Raw genomic sequence first — 17,316 nt, forward strand, 5'->3', positions numbered from 1 at the left:
ACTGAGGTCAATGACTTGGCTAAAAACTTACTTGTCCTCGGTGTAATTGATTGTCAATACAATTTTGATTTTAAACTTCATTTGTTGTTATGCCATGAAAAGACTGACAGCATGTCATCAAATGTTTTTATGTCAATTGTCAAGGTCAAGGTCACTGTAAATCATCAAAATCAAATTAATGAAAGTTATGTGCAGACTTAAATTACATTTATTTAACTTGGATAGATATATTGTACACCTGAGAGAAGTAATGTTATGAAGGTCAAACCAGAATGGTGGTACACCTTGGTGAGTCATAACATAGCTTTTATGTCTCTGATGCCACTGTTGTGTCACTGTTACTAGTAGTTCCAAGTATTTACAAAACTTTTTAAACATTGATACTTAGTAACATTGAAAAAGAGGCATTCATGCTTCAATGTTGAAATTCTTTACCAACCTTGAGTCTATTGACACATTGTTTTTAGCTCATCGTCATCCATTGCTGGCTTATTCAGATCACTTTCCATCCTTCGTCTGTCATCCTTCGGTAACAATTTTTGTTATCACTATTTCTTGAGACCTACTGGATGGATCTTTCTCAAATTTCATATGTAGATTACCCTTAATCCCAAGTTGTGCCTGTTTAGTTTTGGGACTGATTGGAAAAACAAATGGCTGACAGATGGCCATCTTGGATTTTGACTTTGCAAGTTTGTTATTGCTATTTTTTGAGAAGTACTGGATAGTTCTCTCTCTCAAATTTCCTATGTAGGTTTTTTCATTTTGGATCAGAAAAACTGCTTTGCTGACTAAAGTTTGTTTTCCATATTTCTTAAGAAGCACTGAATGGATCTCTCAAATTTCCCTTTATCCTTAACTGTTCCCATGCGATTTTAGGGCTGATCAAAAAGAAAAAGAAGGGATGATAGGTCGCCATCTTGGATTTTCACTTTGAAAAATTGTTATCACTATTTCTAGAGAATTAATGCATAGATCTTATACCTGTTACCTATAGTGTATACCTTTAGTGTACACCTATGTCAGTGTTTACTCTCTTTAATCAAATCATTCTTTCAACAACTGCTCAAGATATATTGATCAAACAATATAAATTATATTGGATGATATTTTGTTTTCGAGGTGACCATGGCTATTTATATAAAATATTAGGCAATTATCATAAATAAATAGAGACGGAAGCATAAATGTGTTACAGTGTGTTCTAGTTTGCTTACCTGGTTCGAAGAGCTAAGTGAGCTATTGGTGAATTGGCATACTGCAGTGTCTGGCATCTGTCCATCTACTGTTTCTACAAATTGCTACTAGACATGAATGACTAAGCCGACTTTTAACAAATTTTGTCAGAAGCATCCTTAGGGATAGTGAACTAATTTGGTAGGATTTGGTATAAAGTATGGAGGGTTTTGCTTGGATATTTAGAATTCCTTTTCCTTCAGTTTTAATGAAGTAATTTCATCCAAGCAAAGCCCAGGTGAGCAATACAGGCCCTATGGACTTCTTGTTTTTGTGTAAATAAACAAGTGGAATTGTATAATAGCTATGGTACAATTGTTTGTTGTTTTATTGTGGCTGCGCTGACAGACATCAGAGGTATGTGCAAACAATTCATTGTTTATAAATATTTAGTTATATAATGTGACACATAAACAGTAACTACTACTTTTGTTTTCTCGGTCACATGTTTGCTTTCATCTTATCCATGATATCTTTCTCTTTGTCTCTGTTTAGTGTGGCTTCCTGGTTGTTAGTTTGAAAGTATGGAATGAAGGTTTATGACGTAAACATTTGTTTTATAATTATTTTCTAAGAAAGCATTTTAGATATGGTTACAGGGAGTTTTTTGGTTGCCTTTTTTCCTTTTTTTCAATAAATGTAGAACTATAGTAATATGATAACTTCAACAATAACTAAGTTTTATTTCTACATATCTACATATACCTGATGCCAAAAACTTTCATCTGTAGTAATTTCATATATCATATGGTAGCTGATGAGTAGTAATGTCAGTGTTCAAATAGTAGCAATACATTTACAGTATCAAGCAAAATGTAAGATCATTCTCATTCATTTGTCAGTGTGGAAAAATTTTTGAGAGTTAAAATATGTCTATGATTTTGATGTTTTAAGTTTGGCAACGTATACTGTATTATTTATAAAACTCTATCACAGCTCCTAACTTTTACTGTTAGCAGTTTAGATATTTGCATGTAATGAATTGAACATCCATCTATTTCATTGTTGATGAAGTGTCCCTCTCTCTGGCTCTCCTGTAAACATTTTTTTTACATATTTTTTAATGTCTTTTCTCTCCGTTGGATGACTGAAATTGTGTAATCTAAGCATGATTAATCAACGAACTTATTAAACCTGAGAGGAAAATATAAAAATAATGGCCAAGGAAAGGAGTTGGATACTGATAATGGCAGGAGCAATAGTAAGAGGCAGCAATGATACCTAGAGGGGCAGTAATGACTATGAGGCAATGAATACAAGAGGGACAGTGGTGATGTATACTAGAGGGACAGTGATGATATATACAAGAGGTACAGTGGTGATGTATACTAGAGGGACAATGATGTATACTAGAGGGACAAAGATGATGTATACTAGAGGGACAGTGATGATGTGTACTACAGGGACAGTGATGATGTGTACTACAGGGACAGTGATGATGTGTACTAGAGGGACAGTGATGATGTGTACTACAGGGACAGTGATGATGTGTACTAGAGGGACAGTGATGATGTGTACTAGAGGGACAGTGATGATGTGTACTAGAGGGACAGTGATGATGTATACTAGAGGGACAGTGATGATGTGTACTAGAGGGACAGTGATGATGTGTACTAGAGGGACAGTGATGATGTGTACTACAGGGACAGTGATGATGTGTACTAGAGGGACAGTGATGATGTATACTAGAGGGACAGTGATGATGTATACTAGAGGGACAGTGATGATGTATACTAGAGGGACAGTGATGATGTATACTAGAGGGACAGTGATGATGTATACTAGAGGGACAGTGATGATGTATACTAGAGGGACAAAGATGATGTATACTAGAGGGACTGTGGTGATGTATACTAGAGGGACAATGATGATGTATACTAGAGGGACAGTGATGATGAATACTAGAGGGACAGTGATGATGTATACTAGAGGGACAGTGATGATGTATACTAGAGGGACAGTGATGATGTATACTAGAGGGACAGTGATGATGAATACTAGAGGGACAGTGATGATGTATACTAGAGGAACAGTGAGGATTTATATAAGAGACAAACATTATATTTACTGGAAGGATAACAATAATGTTTATTGGGGAGATAAAGACTACAAGGAGGGTATTACTACATACGGAACAATGATAGCAAGGGGCAAATATAATCTGAAAGAAATTGGTAACCAGATATGAGTCTTATGGTGTGATATTAGACAGGTATGTGTAGTCAACATCACAGACTGTACTTGTGAGGTGTAATGATGTTGGGAAATATAATAAGGACATGACCTTGATGTTTGGTTATTTTGTAGGACATAACAAATCCTGCAATGGTGGACGACCCAGCTAAGGATCCTCAGTACAAGGAAGCAGCTATTGACTCTCTGAGGGCTCAGAAAGACGAGGTAAGCAATGGTACACACCAATGTTAACTGTCAAATTATCACTTGTGACAAGGAAGCAGCTATTGACTCTCTAAGGGCTCAGAAAGACGAGGTAAGCAATGGTACACAAAAATGTTAACTGTCAAATTATCACTTGTGACAAGGAAGCAGCTAACTCTCTGAGGGCTCAAAAAGACAAGGTAAGCAATGGTACACACCAATGTTAACTGTCAAATTATCATTTGTGAATGGGTTTGTCTTTAGATCCTGCTGGTAGGATTCCACAGTGAATGGTCGCTGTCTTGTATCTGTGGCCAAGGGACCTTTACCAGACTGGTACACCAGAGCTATCAGAATAAGATTGCTGGTTTTGCTGAAAACAGAGAACTTCAGTAACCAGTCCATCAGTCAGGAGTATATTGACTAGTGTAGTAACATTCCTAAAGATTAAAATGGCTCTGATATAACTTTGTGTTGGGAGGGGGGGGGGGGGTTGCTAATGTCTCTTTCTACTCACCGCCTTTTGTACAATAAATCTTGCATCTGATAAAATTGATGGGTTTGTATGTGTAATAGGGATAGGAGAATAGCAAGGATCTACTGAATTGATTGTGACACAGATGAAGACGGGAGAGGTAATTTTGTAACCATGGAGACTTTACTGTGTCAGATCCAGGCTTAAACAGGAGAAACATAACATAACAAGATGGTTTACGATTTCTTTTATTTACTGTTGTATAAAGATTTAGTGTAGGGTAGTACATATGTACAATCATGTATTGTCATTGTTTATGTTTCTGTCCACAGGAGTTGGAGCGCTACCGACGAATGTCAGAGAGAAAAGCAAAGAGTGCAAAAAAATACGCTGACAAATTTTCATCATAGATTTACTAGGTAACAATACTTCTATATACCTTTGTTTGGTAGTCAGGGTTCATTTGGCACAAGTTTTCCTCAGATATGTCAACTTTATCCATCAATCATACAACATTTATACCTGACCAGTAATTTGATCAATGAATCCACTTCATAAACATCCAAATTTACAAAGGAGAAAAAGACAAAAACTTCGGAAGATTTTCCTCTGATGGTCATTAAATACCCCCAGAGAACCTTGACATGCTTTTCATCTTTGAACAACAGAGAAACAACATTTGGTCTCTATTATCTATATTACAGTATATAAGTTAATGTTTACTTACATATCAAGGCATGAGTGAAATGTTCTTTAAAAGGTCTATGAATCAGATATGAATTATAAATGCCTGTAATGACAGTTTACTTGTTTCCTGAACTCTTTTTCACAATTTAATTCAAAGTTATGAGATATGTCTCCCTATGGCAGATGAGCAATACAAGCCTTTTGGGGTTCGTGTTTGTTTCTTCTTGAACCTACACTGCTTGTTCAATATTGTATTTAGAATAGGCTATTGTGTAAATAGTAAGTAAATGGTGTGCAGTACTTGTCTGTGGAAGTGTTGTCCTTCACATCAAGTGGTCCACTTAAATCTGTAAGGGGGACAGATAGATCTGATCCGAGTGTAGACCACCAGCTATAGAGGAAGTGCACATGACTTCCTGTATATAAGAAAAGTACTTAAGTAATTACACCTAAATCTATAATTCAGGTCTGTTTAGCTTTTTATGAAAGAAAGACATTAATTTATACACAGGTTTGTGGTCAGGAAGTGGTAAGTTGAAAGTGTAGTACCCTTTGTAGGAACAGAACTGACAGAGTATGACGCTACAACTCTGAGTATATATAACACTTCTTGTGGAACTTGTTCAACCTCCTGTTGTAAACAGAGTATGTGGGACCTATTCAGGGCCAACACTCTACACCTGTTGTATACAGAGTGTATGGGACCTATTCAGGGACAACACTCTACACCTCCTGTTGTATACAGAGTGTATGGGACATGTTCAGGGACAGCACTCTACACCTCCTGTTGTATACAGAGTGTATGGGACATGTTCATGGACAGCACTCTACACCTCCTGCTCGATACAGAATATATTTGTACCTGTTCAGGGCTAGCACTCTACACCTCCTGCTCGATACAGAATATATTTGTACCTGTTCAGGGCTAGCACTCTTCACCTCCTGTCGTACTTACACGTGTTCTTTGTGTTTCTACAACCCTCCTCTCAGGTTTCCACTGATCTTTAAAGAATCAGTTAAGCGTAACTCTGGAACAATCTCATGTTGTTGACAATATGAGGCCACTGACAGAGATGCAGACGAGGGGTGACATTATCATTTAGATTTTTATCGGTCTGACGATCGCGGCAGTACTTCTTTATCATACTGAGCTCACACACAATTAAAAATCACACACTTTAAAGATTGGGTTTGAATCCCAAGATTGAATTTGAGATTAGTGATTTTAGAAACAGCATGCATCAAAGGGAACTTTAAAGAGATTGTCACTCCCACTTTCCTTCCTTGTGATCTGTACAAGGTAGCTACTATACTTCCCCCAAGTCTAGAATTCAGTACCTATGTCCTCATCAAAGTATACCATGAAGTCTACATGTTTTGGTACTTAGGTGACAATAATTTGAAATTTTTAAAAATTTTCTCCTTTTTATTTCAGGTGTTTTATGAGGATGACTACCTGTATGAAAGTGCTGGACATTACAGGGACTTGACGTGGTTTTGAACAATGACAACAACTGCTCCAGGTCAATTTAATTTAGGAAAGTGGATGGGAGGGCATGCAATCCAGAGACACAGTCTACAGTGGGACTGAGCAAAGTTAACTCATTTGAGGTGTAATTGAAGCTGACGACAAGATATGTCTTATTTCACACCTGTAGTAGCTATATAGAGTGAGAGAATTGTTAGTGGATACACAGAAGTTTGAAAGCAATACAATTTGTGGATTATATATCAGAGTTATGCCAGCTATATGTATGCTTCATCAGGTCTTGCTAGAACTTACTAATACATGTGATCTGTAACATGACTATACATAAACATGGATAAAAGATCAATGTATACAGATACTCAAAAATGTTAGAATCTGATATCAGAATATTTTGTTACATTTATTAAGACAAATTACTGCTTAATATTTTGAGATCTCTGAAATTTTGAAGATCAATTTTTTTCTTGTTCTTTGAATGAAGATTACTGAGATAGATTTTGATATCAAGTTGTAGAATGTCTGAATTCTGGTAACTTATCACAAGCAGCAACATGATTTTCCTTTTTCTTCTAGATTATCATGTCTCCTTTTTAACTTTTATAGAGATAAGTTCTATGTACCATGGACTTGAATAATTCATTGAAAACCAGTCTCATTAGACAGCCAGTGTTATGCAACATATTGCAGATTAGACAGGATGTCAGAATATGCAGGTTTTATGTCATAACTTTTATAAGAAATGAGATATGAAGTTTAATCAAACAGGTTTTTGCATGTTATTATGTAATTGTACATGTATGGAGAGCGAAAGTTTATGACAGATGATAGTAAATTATGAATATTTATTTATGTTTAAACATTCCGTCCATTTGAAATACAGAGATGAATTTTACTTGCTGTTTTTGTTATGTTAATATCTCTTCCACACATGGTCAGTTACACAGATGGGAAAATTTAAGAATTATCACAGTGTAAATAAAGTGATAAGCATTACCAGTTTACAACATTGCCCATTGGCCGAGAAAGTGTTCAGCTTAGGCAAAAAAGTCTAATGTGTCTTGACTTAAGAAATAAATATCCCGTTATCATGGAAACACTTTATCTTAAAATGTACATATTTGAGTTGTCATAGCATATAGACTGTTCAAACTTTGATCTTCAAGCTTCACATACAAGTTATTCACACTGACTAACTGCCATGGAACCTGGTGGCAACCATTGTTTGATCTTCATTTGGTCTTTAAAAGTTGGATCTTTTCCTTTCTTTTGTATTCTTTTCTTTGTTTGTACTTTTATTATATGAAATTTGAAAATTCCTTTTAAGAAATAGTGACAATAATCTTTAATGATGGCCACATTTCGGCCAATTTGATCAGTCCTAAAATAGAAATCCAAGATGGCTACCTGTCACTCATAGTCCTATTTTTTCCTTTTTTTCTGATTCTTTGTTATGAAGTGTGAGAAAGATCCATCCAGTATTTCTTCAAGAAGTAACAATAACAAACTTTCATTTTCAAAATCAATGATTGCCAGATGTCAGCATTTCATTTTTTTATAAAGAGTCCCAAAATTAAGAGGGCACAACTTAGGACCAAAGGAAACCTACATAGGATATTTGACAGAGATCCAATCACTACTTCCCAAGAAAATAATGTAAATCAGATAAAATACTAACTGCTATGCACTTGTTCAGCTAGGGAGAACTTTTCTTTAGCTCATTCAGTTGAGTGTCAGGCTAGGATGCCAAAGATCCTGGGTTTGAATCCTAGCAAGGGCATGGAAACAAATAACCTCTGCTAAATTGGTCTCCATGTAGTGACTACATAGTGGTACATTCACAAACATCAGTGTAACTACTGGAAACTTGTGTACAACTTATTTTCAGAAAGAGGGTTATGTAACCTTAGTAAAATAATAGATGCAGTATACTGCTCAGCTAGAGAGAACTTCTCTTTAGCTTGATTGGTTATGCACATTTTGGGACCAAGGTGAACCTACATATGAAATTTGAGAATGATCCATTCAATGCTTATAGCTATAACTATTACTGTCAAAATCCAAGATGGCTGCCTATCAGCCATATTATTTTTCAGGTCAGTCCCAAACCACACAATACACAACTAGGGACCAAGCAAAACTGATTTGTGTATGAAATAAAAAATGATCCATCTAGGACTTCTCAAGAAAGAGTGGTTGCAAGAATCATTTAAGGGGAGACGGATGCCAGATCACTGAATATTTTTATACAATCTGATGATAGTGGGCTAAAAACTGTAGGATTTGTTAAAAACATCACTGTGAAGGGATAAACATTTGCACAAATATGAAAAAATGGCATACTTTTTAATTTTGATTCCAGTACAAATCCATGTTCTTTAGACACCAACCAATAAACAAAACTGCATCCTACAGCTGGTTCATCTTTCTAGAACTCCCCAAGGGATCAAATGCCTTAAAAATCAAAAGCAGACTTATCAGATGTTAAAACTCCAATTGGAAGGTACTACATGTGATATGTAACAGGCCATTGGCATTTGATGGACACACATTCTTAGCTGGCCTGGCCCATAGGTCCAAGGGAGCTTACACTCTAGTATGGCATCTGTCGTCCATCTGGCATCAGCTTCCTATTTAAAAGACTCCTCAGTAGCCAACCCACCAAATGTGTATTTAGTGGGTGGGTTGCTAGGCTGAAGTCTGACGGAGAAAAAAAATACCTTTACGCTCTTTCCAAGGTCACAGGGGTCAACTTTGTGAAAAACTTATAACAACTTCTTCAGACTAACCAAACTAGGCAGAAGGAAGGTAACTGACCGATTGGTTCCTGGAATGGAACTCAATAAAGTTTGCTAAAAGAAATTGCCTTGACCCATATTCAAGATCAGAGGGTCCAATTTGTTAAAGCCTTACAAACTTCTTCAGACCAACCAAATGGCCAGAAGCATATTTTGTTGATAGGTTCTTAGGAGGAAGCCAGATGATATTTGCTAAAAAAGAAATAGACTTTAACCATTATTCAAGGTCACAAGGTTGAAATTTGTTAAAACCTTCAAACAACTTCTTTTAACTAACCAAAAGTCAGAGAAGCAGGATATTTGGTGGAAAGGTGTTTCTAGGTCAAAGCCCAACGAAATTCAATTAAAAAAATGGGGATTTATCTACAACCCAGATCTTAACTGTCACCGTTAAGAATTGAGTGTTGGAAGCTGTTGGAAGTGGTGGTTAACAGTTGATTGGATGTGCCCAATTTGATTGCCAATGATGGATGTATTAATGTATTTGTGATAAACACCAATTCTATCTTTGATGAACACTGAATACCAAGTGAGTGATACAGGCGCAATGGACCTTTTGTTTTTGATGTTTAGTATCTGAAGTTTCAAAAATTGTAAGAGATTTATTGTTCAAACAGTAAAAAAAACATTTTTCATACAATGAACCCAAGAGAATCCATCTGCAAAATCATCATCTTTGAGTAATGAATTGAAGTTCAGAGGACACATGTAGAATCATCTCTCTTACTTTTGTGATATGCCAACAATAAGTTAGATATTTCTTTGGTATTCACAGACTTTCTATAATTCTGTCTGGTTACTAGACATTTATTTTGAAAGTCTGGTGCAAAGATGTCATTGATTGTTTTTTTTTTCTTCAAATATAAGCACAAGCTGGAATCTGATTTGTCATATTCAGTATCTGTATTCTCAATTGAAACAGAAGTTACTGTTCCCTTCAGTTTGTATATCAAAACACTTTGTATATGTTTTTTCAATTAGATAGGGAGCATTCTCAAAATTTCTGTGAAACTGGATTTATTTAGTTGATAACCCAGTTGTATTTTAATATTTTCCAACTAAACTGCATCCACCACACAATGTCAGCAAAAAATTTCACATTTATTTATTGAATGTCTGAATCAAGCACATTATAAAAAGACATCTCTGTTTGATATAAAGCAATCATTTGTAGCAACAATGATATGAGATTTGCAAAAGAGACAATATATATATGGATAAATTTTCCAATAACGTCCTCATACATATCTGACACAAAAAAAATTAAAAACTACACTTGGTTCCAGTCTCGTTCAGACGATTTTGTAAACTGCATTTTCATCACATGCCATTTTTTACAATTTTTTCACAAATTTTTTAATCACTTTGCTTTTTTTTCAACTCTTTTTCCAATCGATGTGATTCTACATGAACGTTACAGATGTATCTAGCTGTCATTTCCCCCCAGAGAACCGTTAACATAGACAATCCAATATACACACATCATGACAAGCTCCCTGCTGTTTCTCTCCTCTTCTACGGGTGCTGTGACGGTCGTGGAAATCAGATTCGACGGATGTTTGCTAGTCGGACACAAAAAGGGATTATTTTTATATCAGTGTAGTATGGTTTCATATTAATCCTTAGAACAGAATAAATGAATTCTTGGAGAATCTGCGATCGCGATAATTCTTTTTATTAAAAATTTATGGTTTAAACGCGAGGAAAATGGCAACACAAAATATAGACTGTAACGAATCATTAGCAACCTGGAATAGATTTTCAAAATATTCTAAAGTATTGGTTACATAACTCACTTTGTTACTGGATATATTTATGGTCTGAATCCACGATATACTCCTGTCGTTGCCATGACGAGCATTGTGACGCTGATCCCAATGTTGCAGTTATCCTTCCAGTTGAAAAGGATAATCAACCTCGACATTTATTATAACGACAGACTCAGATCGAAATGTGAGGTGGAGAGTAAAATTGTGATAATTTTTTTGACGTATTACTATTTACATTTCTCTGCTTCTAGTATGTCGGAAAGCCACTGTCAAAGGTCATACGGCGAAAAAGCGAAACAAATGATCGCTAAAACGCGACCTTCATTCTGGTCTTTTCGTTTTTTCGTCCCGAAAACTTTTCGTTTCATCCTACGACTCTGTCTCGTGTGCTAGAACCAAACTTCTTGATCTAATCTCCAATATATCCCCTAAATCGAAACTAGTGTGCTTAGTTGCCTGCTTGTCAGTCTTCAATCACGTTTCACATGGATTAAGAAAGATGGACAAATTGTTCACGTATTGCGCGGTTGACGGTTCGCTTAATCTCAAAGTTTACTTCGGGTTTTCTTCATCAAAGTTTCACATTCACAGTCACCCAGTCTCGTGTCCACGCTCCTCCTTACCCCTTTTTTCTAACTATTGAGTCGTCACTGGGTGAAATGAAAATCTAGCTTTACTTGTAGGACTTAAGATACGCTCTCTTTTGTTGTTTCAATCTTCGATGTTTTTTTTGTGTTGCCGTATCGTTTCATTGTCCTCCCTTCTTCTAGCTTAACAATGATCCGATTTTACCACTTGAAGAGTCATCAGTTTCAGATTATATAAAACATGTGATTTGGTGCTTTTCCTGGTCAGCCAAAGCGTTAGCCATTTTTATGCCGATCCTTGGTTTAAATAGGTCGGCTTTGGATTGTACACCAAGAACATATGTGGCCATATTGGCGGACTCAACTTCAAGTTACCTTTTTGTCCCTTCTCCGTTTATGATTGGTTTATTATAGACGTGTTTTGTTATTTAGGAAACCAACCGAGTACGTGGCGTACTCTTTATCAAGTACTGATTCACTTGGTGTAGTAGGCATACATGGGGCTCGGCGTCAACAACCTAACTGAAGCTTATATTATGTTACGTGTCTCCAATTCTGGTGACGATTCCCCAGACGAGGACTTGTCAGTTGTCTTGACAGGTGTGAGTGGGTTATCGTAGTGATTTTGATAGAACTGAGTGAAACGCAGTAAAAACGGCCCACGTCTGAATTTATGTGGAGAATTGCAAAGCTGATGAATTTTTAATGAAGTCAATTTTAAATCGGTTAAATTTTCTTTCCGGTTGCAGCACAACGTATATCTACGTCCCTGATAAATATATGAATGTCTCTCTCTTTTAATAATATCGTTTATTCAATTTGAAGAAGACATAATCATTATGTTTCTTAAACATATCTGCTGAAAACAATCCAGTTGCCATAATTACGTTTCAAGTTGTGTTTTTACTTTACACTTTACTAACAGACTCAAGAACCACGGTTTTCACATTCGGTTGGTGATCGATATTCACTTTAAGTTTCGCAGTAATTGTTAGGTATATGGTATGGATTATGACACTGTCGAGCCAACATAGTTCAGAACACCATAATTGGTGTCATATGTAGAGCTGGAAAAGAATAGACAGTCAGTTTGGTTACATTTTTCTTCGGTTTACTATCCTTTTGTTTTGTTCTGACTGTCAAATAATTGCCTTTTCAATTTGACATTTATACTCTATGAGTATCGGATAGGACATACCGACTCTTGACGTACAATAAGTCTTTTTATATACCAATATTGCGTACACCACACATAATAAGCGTTCCTGAAGTTACATAGATATACATAGAAAACCGAATCAGATGCATAATGTTTATTTGTGATGTAATGTTATTAACACTGACTTTTAGATAATCAAAGCTAGCTTTCCATGTAAAAAATACGTCTTCTGGTGTTATGTGAAACATCTATTGAGATAGGCATTCTAATACAAATTGAAATACTGTCGCACTGAGGTAAGCTGGATTATTTTATAAATAGGTGCTCTCTTTTGCTTATCACTTGCCAAGCCGAATCGGACGACCACCACGGTGCAAAACCAAAAGTTATGTACAAACCTTAGGTGATCTTAGATGTCTTTACACACACATATAAATATATGTGTATATTTAAATCAGTGATCCGATCGTGTGTTACAGGTTGTGACAACATTGTACGCCTATAATTTATTAAGAATAAGACCGCCTACTCATCCGGTACCTGTACCTACATTTGTAAACTGGGTAATTGTCGCCAATATGCAATGCCAACTGTATGATAATTGAGTTAACCTATGTATTGATTTACGTAGTCATTGACTGACATAAGCATTTTCAATAGGCATCCATGTGTTTAGTAAAATAACAAAAATCCGGTATCATGATTACATCACCCTCCCCCGCAATCTGCATCACGGTTTATAAGATCAGGAGATAACACCAAAATTAAGGATCAGATGCCAGCATTGACTCGTTAGAAAATTTTACCCATCAAAATAATGAGCTTGTCACGTAATACATTTAAAATTGCGACAAGGCTAAGAATAGAAGACGTCTATTCTTAGCCTAAGTAAAAACTACATGGTTTTTGGGTCTCTGGTGTTTTAAGCATGTTTCCTGTGCGCATGCGTAATCGTCAGTTGTAACCGAGTACCTGTTGTAGGATATATCAGGATCTTCCGCTTGCAGTGTTTTGATTCATTATTTCGTTTCTGTTATATATTACCTTTACTGGATATCGTGCGAGGTTTACTAGGACGTTTTGTAGCGGACAGTTCCCCGTCTGGCACACTGTAACTTCGGAATGGGCGTAATTTGGATAAATATTTCGATGGTTCTGCATTGCTGAAACGCCATGATTCTGGACTCGGATCTTTGAGCGTGCTGTTGAATACGCGTGTCAGAAGAGAAAGAGCGACAGTACACACTGATACGCTATACGTTTACAGGTGAGCATAAGTAGTCAAGTTCTTCAAGTTTTGTATGTTATGTCTGGGAATGTCTACAAAGAATATAGGTACAGACACGGATTAAAAATGGCTGCCACCACCGTGAATATTCCACTTTCGTACTCCGAGTAGTGATTAAATAAGAGTTGACAGTATATACGTTAATATTACTACTTTATTGTCTTAATGATCGTGACAATCCTACGTTGGAACCTTTAACGTGATCAATTACGTTTCTATATTTTTGTTTTAATTTAAATACGCGTTATCTAAAGATCAAGGTAAATGCAAATCTGTCCTATTTCCCAGGGTTGTTGAACCGTGACCGATATCACTTCATAGAACTTAGGAATGTAGGGCGTGAATACGAACAGCACGCCTTGACCTTTTGCTTTGTAACCCTACCTTTCGGCCCGTATATGACCTCTTATCTACATCATTTGTGTACCCTTTAGATACAAATATTACTTCACATCCAGGTAGATCATGCAACAGCCAGGTAGGTTGGTTTAAATTGATTATGCTGGTCACAGGTAGCAAACATTTAGATTATCTTGTCCGGTACATGGTTCACATCACAGGTAGAATGCTGGTAGGGAAGAGGTAATGTAAACAACCTCGTTTAGAATGAATCCTAATTATAATATAGCAATGGTCACTGATGATAGTGTCATTAAACAAGTTGTTTGTTTAAATATATAATAGGTAACATTGTATAACAAATGTATATATATTATTTTAGAAAGCAGACACTATTCAGTTAAATTATATTCACAGATGAATAATGTGGTTATTTTTTTTATAGAGGAATTAGTTTTTGATCATGAAGAATCACATAATTATTTACAGTGGTGATATTCAGAAACATATTTTAAAAGTACAGGTCTAGATAATCCAGTTAGGTGAAGTTTTTGTAAATATGTGTTTAGATCAGCCAATCAGGTGTTCCAAAACAAAAATGGTCAGAAAATTTACACAGGTTTAGATCCACAACACATGTTAATGTTGTGATCACGCATCTAAATGAGTCATGACCAGGGTTGAATGGCAGAATTAATTATACACCATTTATCATAGAGAGTAGATATGAAGAGCTTTCCCAAGGGTTTATTTGTGGTGACAGGTTTAACTTAGATTAGCAGAGTAAATATGGAGTATAAGGTGTCAAAAGTTTTGAAATACAAGCACTTTAACCTTTCATTGTTGTATCCTTACATGGCAAAACCAGTTTGGAAGAAAAGTGTGTGCTAAGTTAGTTTGATTTACCAGAGTTAATGTCAACATTCTTGTCAGTATAAGAAAGGGGATAATCTGTTTACTTAAACATACTATTGGCATCAAGAGCAGTGGAAATGTAGGTGCTAATGCACTTATAAGCACCTTAAAAACCATGACAACATTGGTCAACACAACAATATCATGTGATTTCATTTCAGACCTGGTTTATGAAATGCATGATACAGATATGTTGAATTACACAACAAACTAATACAATAATTTAAGTGTGACATTAAACATGATTCAGCTTGAATTCATTATAAAAGAGATGTGCAATTGAATAATCAGTTCTAAACTGAAGTTATGTATCAATATGGATATTCAGAGAGCAGGTACACATTGGAATAGTTTCAATTGGTGGCACGTTAAAATTGCGATTTTCACGACATTTCAGTTGACAGATGTTTTGAGAATGGATTTGCGACCAATGGTTCAACAACAGTAAAAATCTTAGATTGTTTTGTCCTATTTTACAGCCTAGAGCAAACAGGTTGTTTCAAATAGCTAAAAAGTGTTTTAATTTACCAAAATGAAGAAAAAGTCTGGGATGACTTTGAATATAGTATACAGACACATATTGCTGTAGAAATAAGAAAGAAATCAGAATATTGAATAGAGTTGTGGTTATTGGGACTCGGATGTTGGAGTCGTGGTCGTGTGCTTTTCTTGCTGAATTTTGAGAACCCGCTGTATGTTTTATTATTTGGACTTGTCAAAATTTTGGTAATGGTGCTTTGGACTTGCTTGATAAAATATCATCCTTCACAAGTTTCTGATTTCACTGTACATATTATGTAATATGTCTGTGATTTGAAAATGATGATCATGAGCAGGACTTTCTAAAGACGCCAAGCACAGCTCACTTGAAGAAAAATCCTTCTCATTTCACTGGTTACTCATGTCAGACCCTGCAGTTGCGTATGATAATTAAGACACTTACACAGACATGACAGACACTTAAATATTAATCTTTAGGCTTTTGTAAGGGATATTTTCCTAGCACAAGGACCAGGGAACAATGATATTGTTTATGGTTCAGATTCCTAGCTTTAATCTTATCCTGCATCTACATGTAGATGTTTTTGGAAATTTCTATCACAAAGCCAGAAAGCAATCACAACTTTGTCAGCTAGTGACAGTAAGTGCTCTTGAATTGCCTTCTGATCAGGGTTTTGATGCAGAAATAATTGAACCTATAAATTCCCAACTTGTGGCTCCAGGTCTGTGTAGTGTTATTGGATGCACAATGTGTCCACAGAGATCCCTATTGACAATACTTGTATGTCAAAACAAAACCAGGCTTTATATCATGAAAGGGATGAAACTGCCTATGAATATTCTCATTGAAGAAATGAAACTGTCCATTCCCATTGTAGAAAAGAAACTGGCCAGGAATATTTCCATAGAAGACATTCAGAATCAGACAAATGAGGAACTTTGTCAACCTTCACATTGTACAGTGTATTTAAACTCAATTTGTTATAGTCTTGCTAGCTTGTTCATTGCTCCATCTTGAAGGGCATCCTTCCAATATATTGAAATCTCTTACCAGCAGGGCTCTCGATCTGCCAGATTTGGGGCTGATATTCGGCCCCATTCCCAATGCAAGATAGTATCTTTTTTTCCAAATTTAGACCTTAAGTTTTCCCAATTCTAAGGAAAATGCCGCTATTTTTCCCAATTCTAAGGGCCCCAGTCCCAAAATGGGGTGTGAGAGCCCTGACCAGGTACCATGTTGTATATTTTTTGATATCATGATTGGTGATGTCATTCAGTGAATGAACTCCTGTTATTGGTACATGACTGACTGTGATGTCATCAGAAGATGATAATGAAAAGATATCACACACTAGCAGATTACATGATGACATCACTATGGAAAGCTTATAGCTTAAAAAAAACCAAGATGACTCCAAAAAGGACCTGAAAAAATAGGTCTTCTGCAAAAGTAATGGATCATATGCAGACATCCAATTAGAAGAATAAAGAGTTATAATTTGTTTTCATTTGTGATCTCTGAAACTTACATAGATTTTATAGGAAACGAAAACTAAGACAGTTTCTTGACTAGCAAACTTTTACATGTACATATATTGAAACGTTACAGAAATTGAAATTAATGATGTTCAAGATTCAGTAAACCTAACAGAATGTAACAAGGTATGAGATGTCAATTACATACAATTGCATGTTTT

At 35.8% G+C, this 17,316-nt stretch overlaps 2 protein-coding genes across 3 annotated transcripts in view; both read left to right on the plus strand.

Annotated features, from left to right (window-relative positions):
- Nucleotides 1–6,670, plus strand: part of LOC132562341 (cytoplasmic dynein 2 light intermediate chain 1-like) — a 25,771-nt gene extending 19,101 nt beyond the window's left edge. The window contains exons 14-16 of the mRNA XM_060227080.1: nucleotides 3,544–3,636; nucleotides 4,423–4,509; nucleotides 6,213–6,670. Of these exons, the coding sequence (XP_060083063.1) occupies nucleotides 3,544–3,636; nucleotides 4,423–4,500 (171 nt within the window). The 3' untranslated portion in view covers nucleotides 4,501–4,509; nucleotides 6,213–6,670. The remainder of the gene's footprint in view (nucleotides 1–3,543; nucleotides 3,637–4,422; nucleotides 4,510–6,212) is intronic.
- Nucleotides 6,671–13,569: 6,899 nt separating this feature from the next.
- The window catches only part of LOC132562336 (protein numb-like), a 46,102-nt gene continuing 42,355 nt past the window's right edge, over nucleotides 13,570–17,316 (plus strand). For both annotated transcript variants that reach the window (XM_060227073.1, XM_060227074.1), the window contains exon 1: nucleotides 13,570–13,843. The gene's annotated coding sequence lies outside the window, so the exon portion shown is untranslated. The remainder of the gene's footprint in view (nucleotides 13,844–17,316) is intronic.

Source organism: Ylistrum balloti, unplaced genomic scaffold (assembly GCF_031769215.1).
Source record: "Ylistrum balloti isolate Yb309-2 unplaced genomic scaffold, AGI_CSIRO_Ybal_v1 Utg371394, whole genome shotgun sequence".
NCBI lineage: Eukaryota > Metazoa > Mollusca > Bivalvia > Pectinida > Pectinidae > Ylistrum > Ylistrum balloti.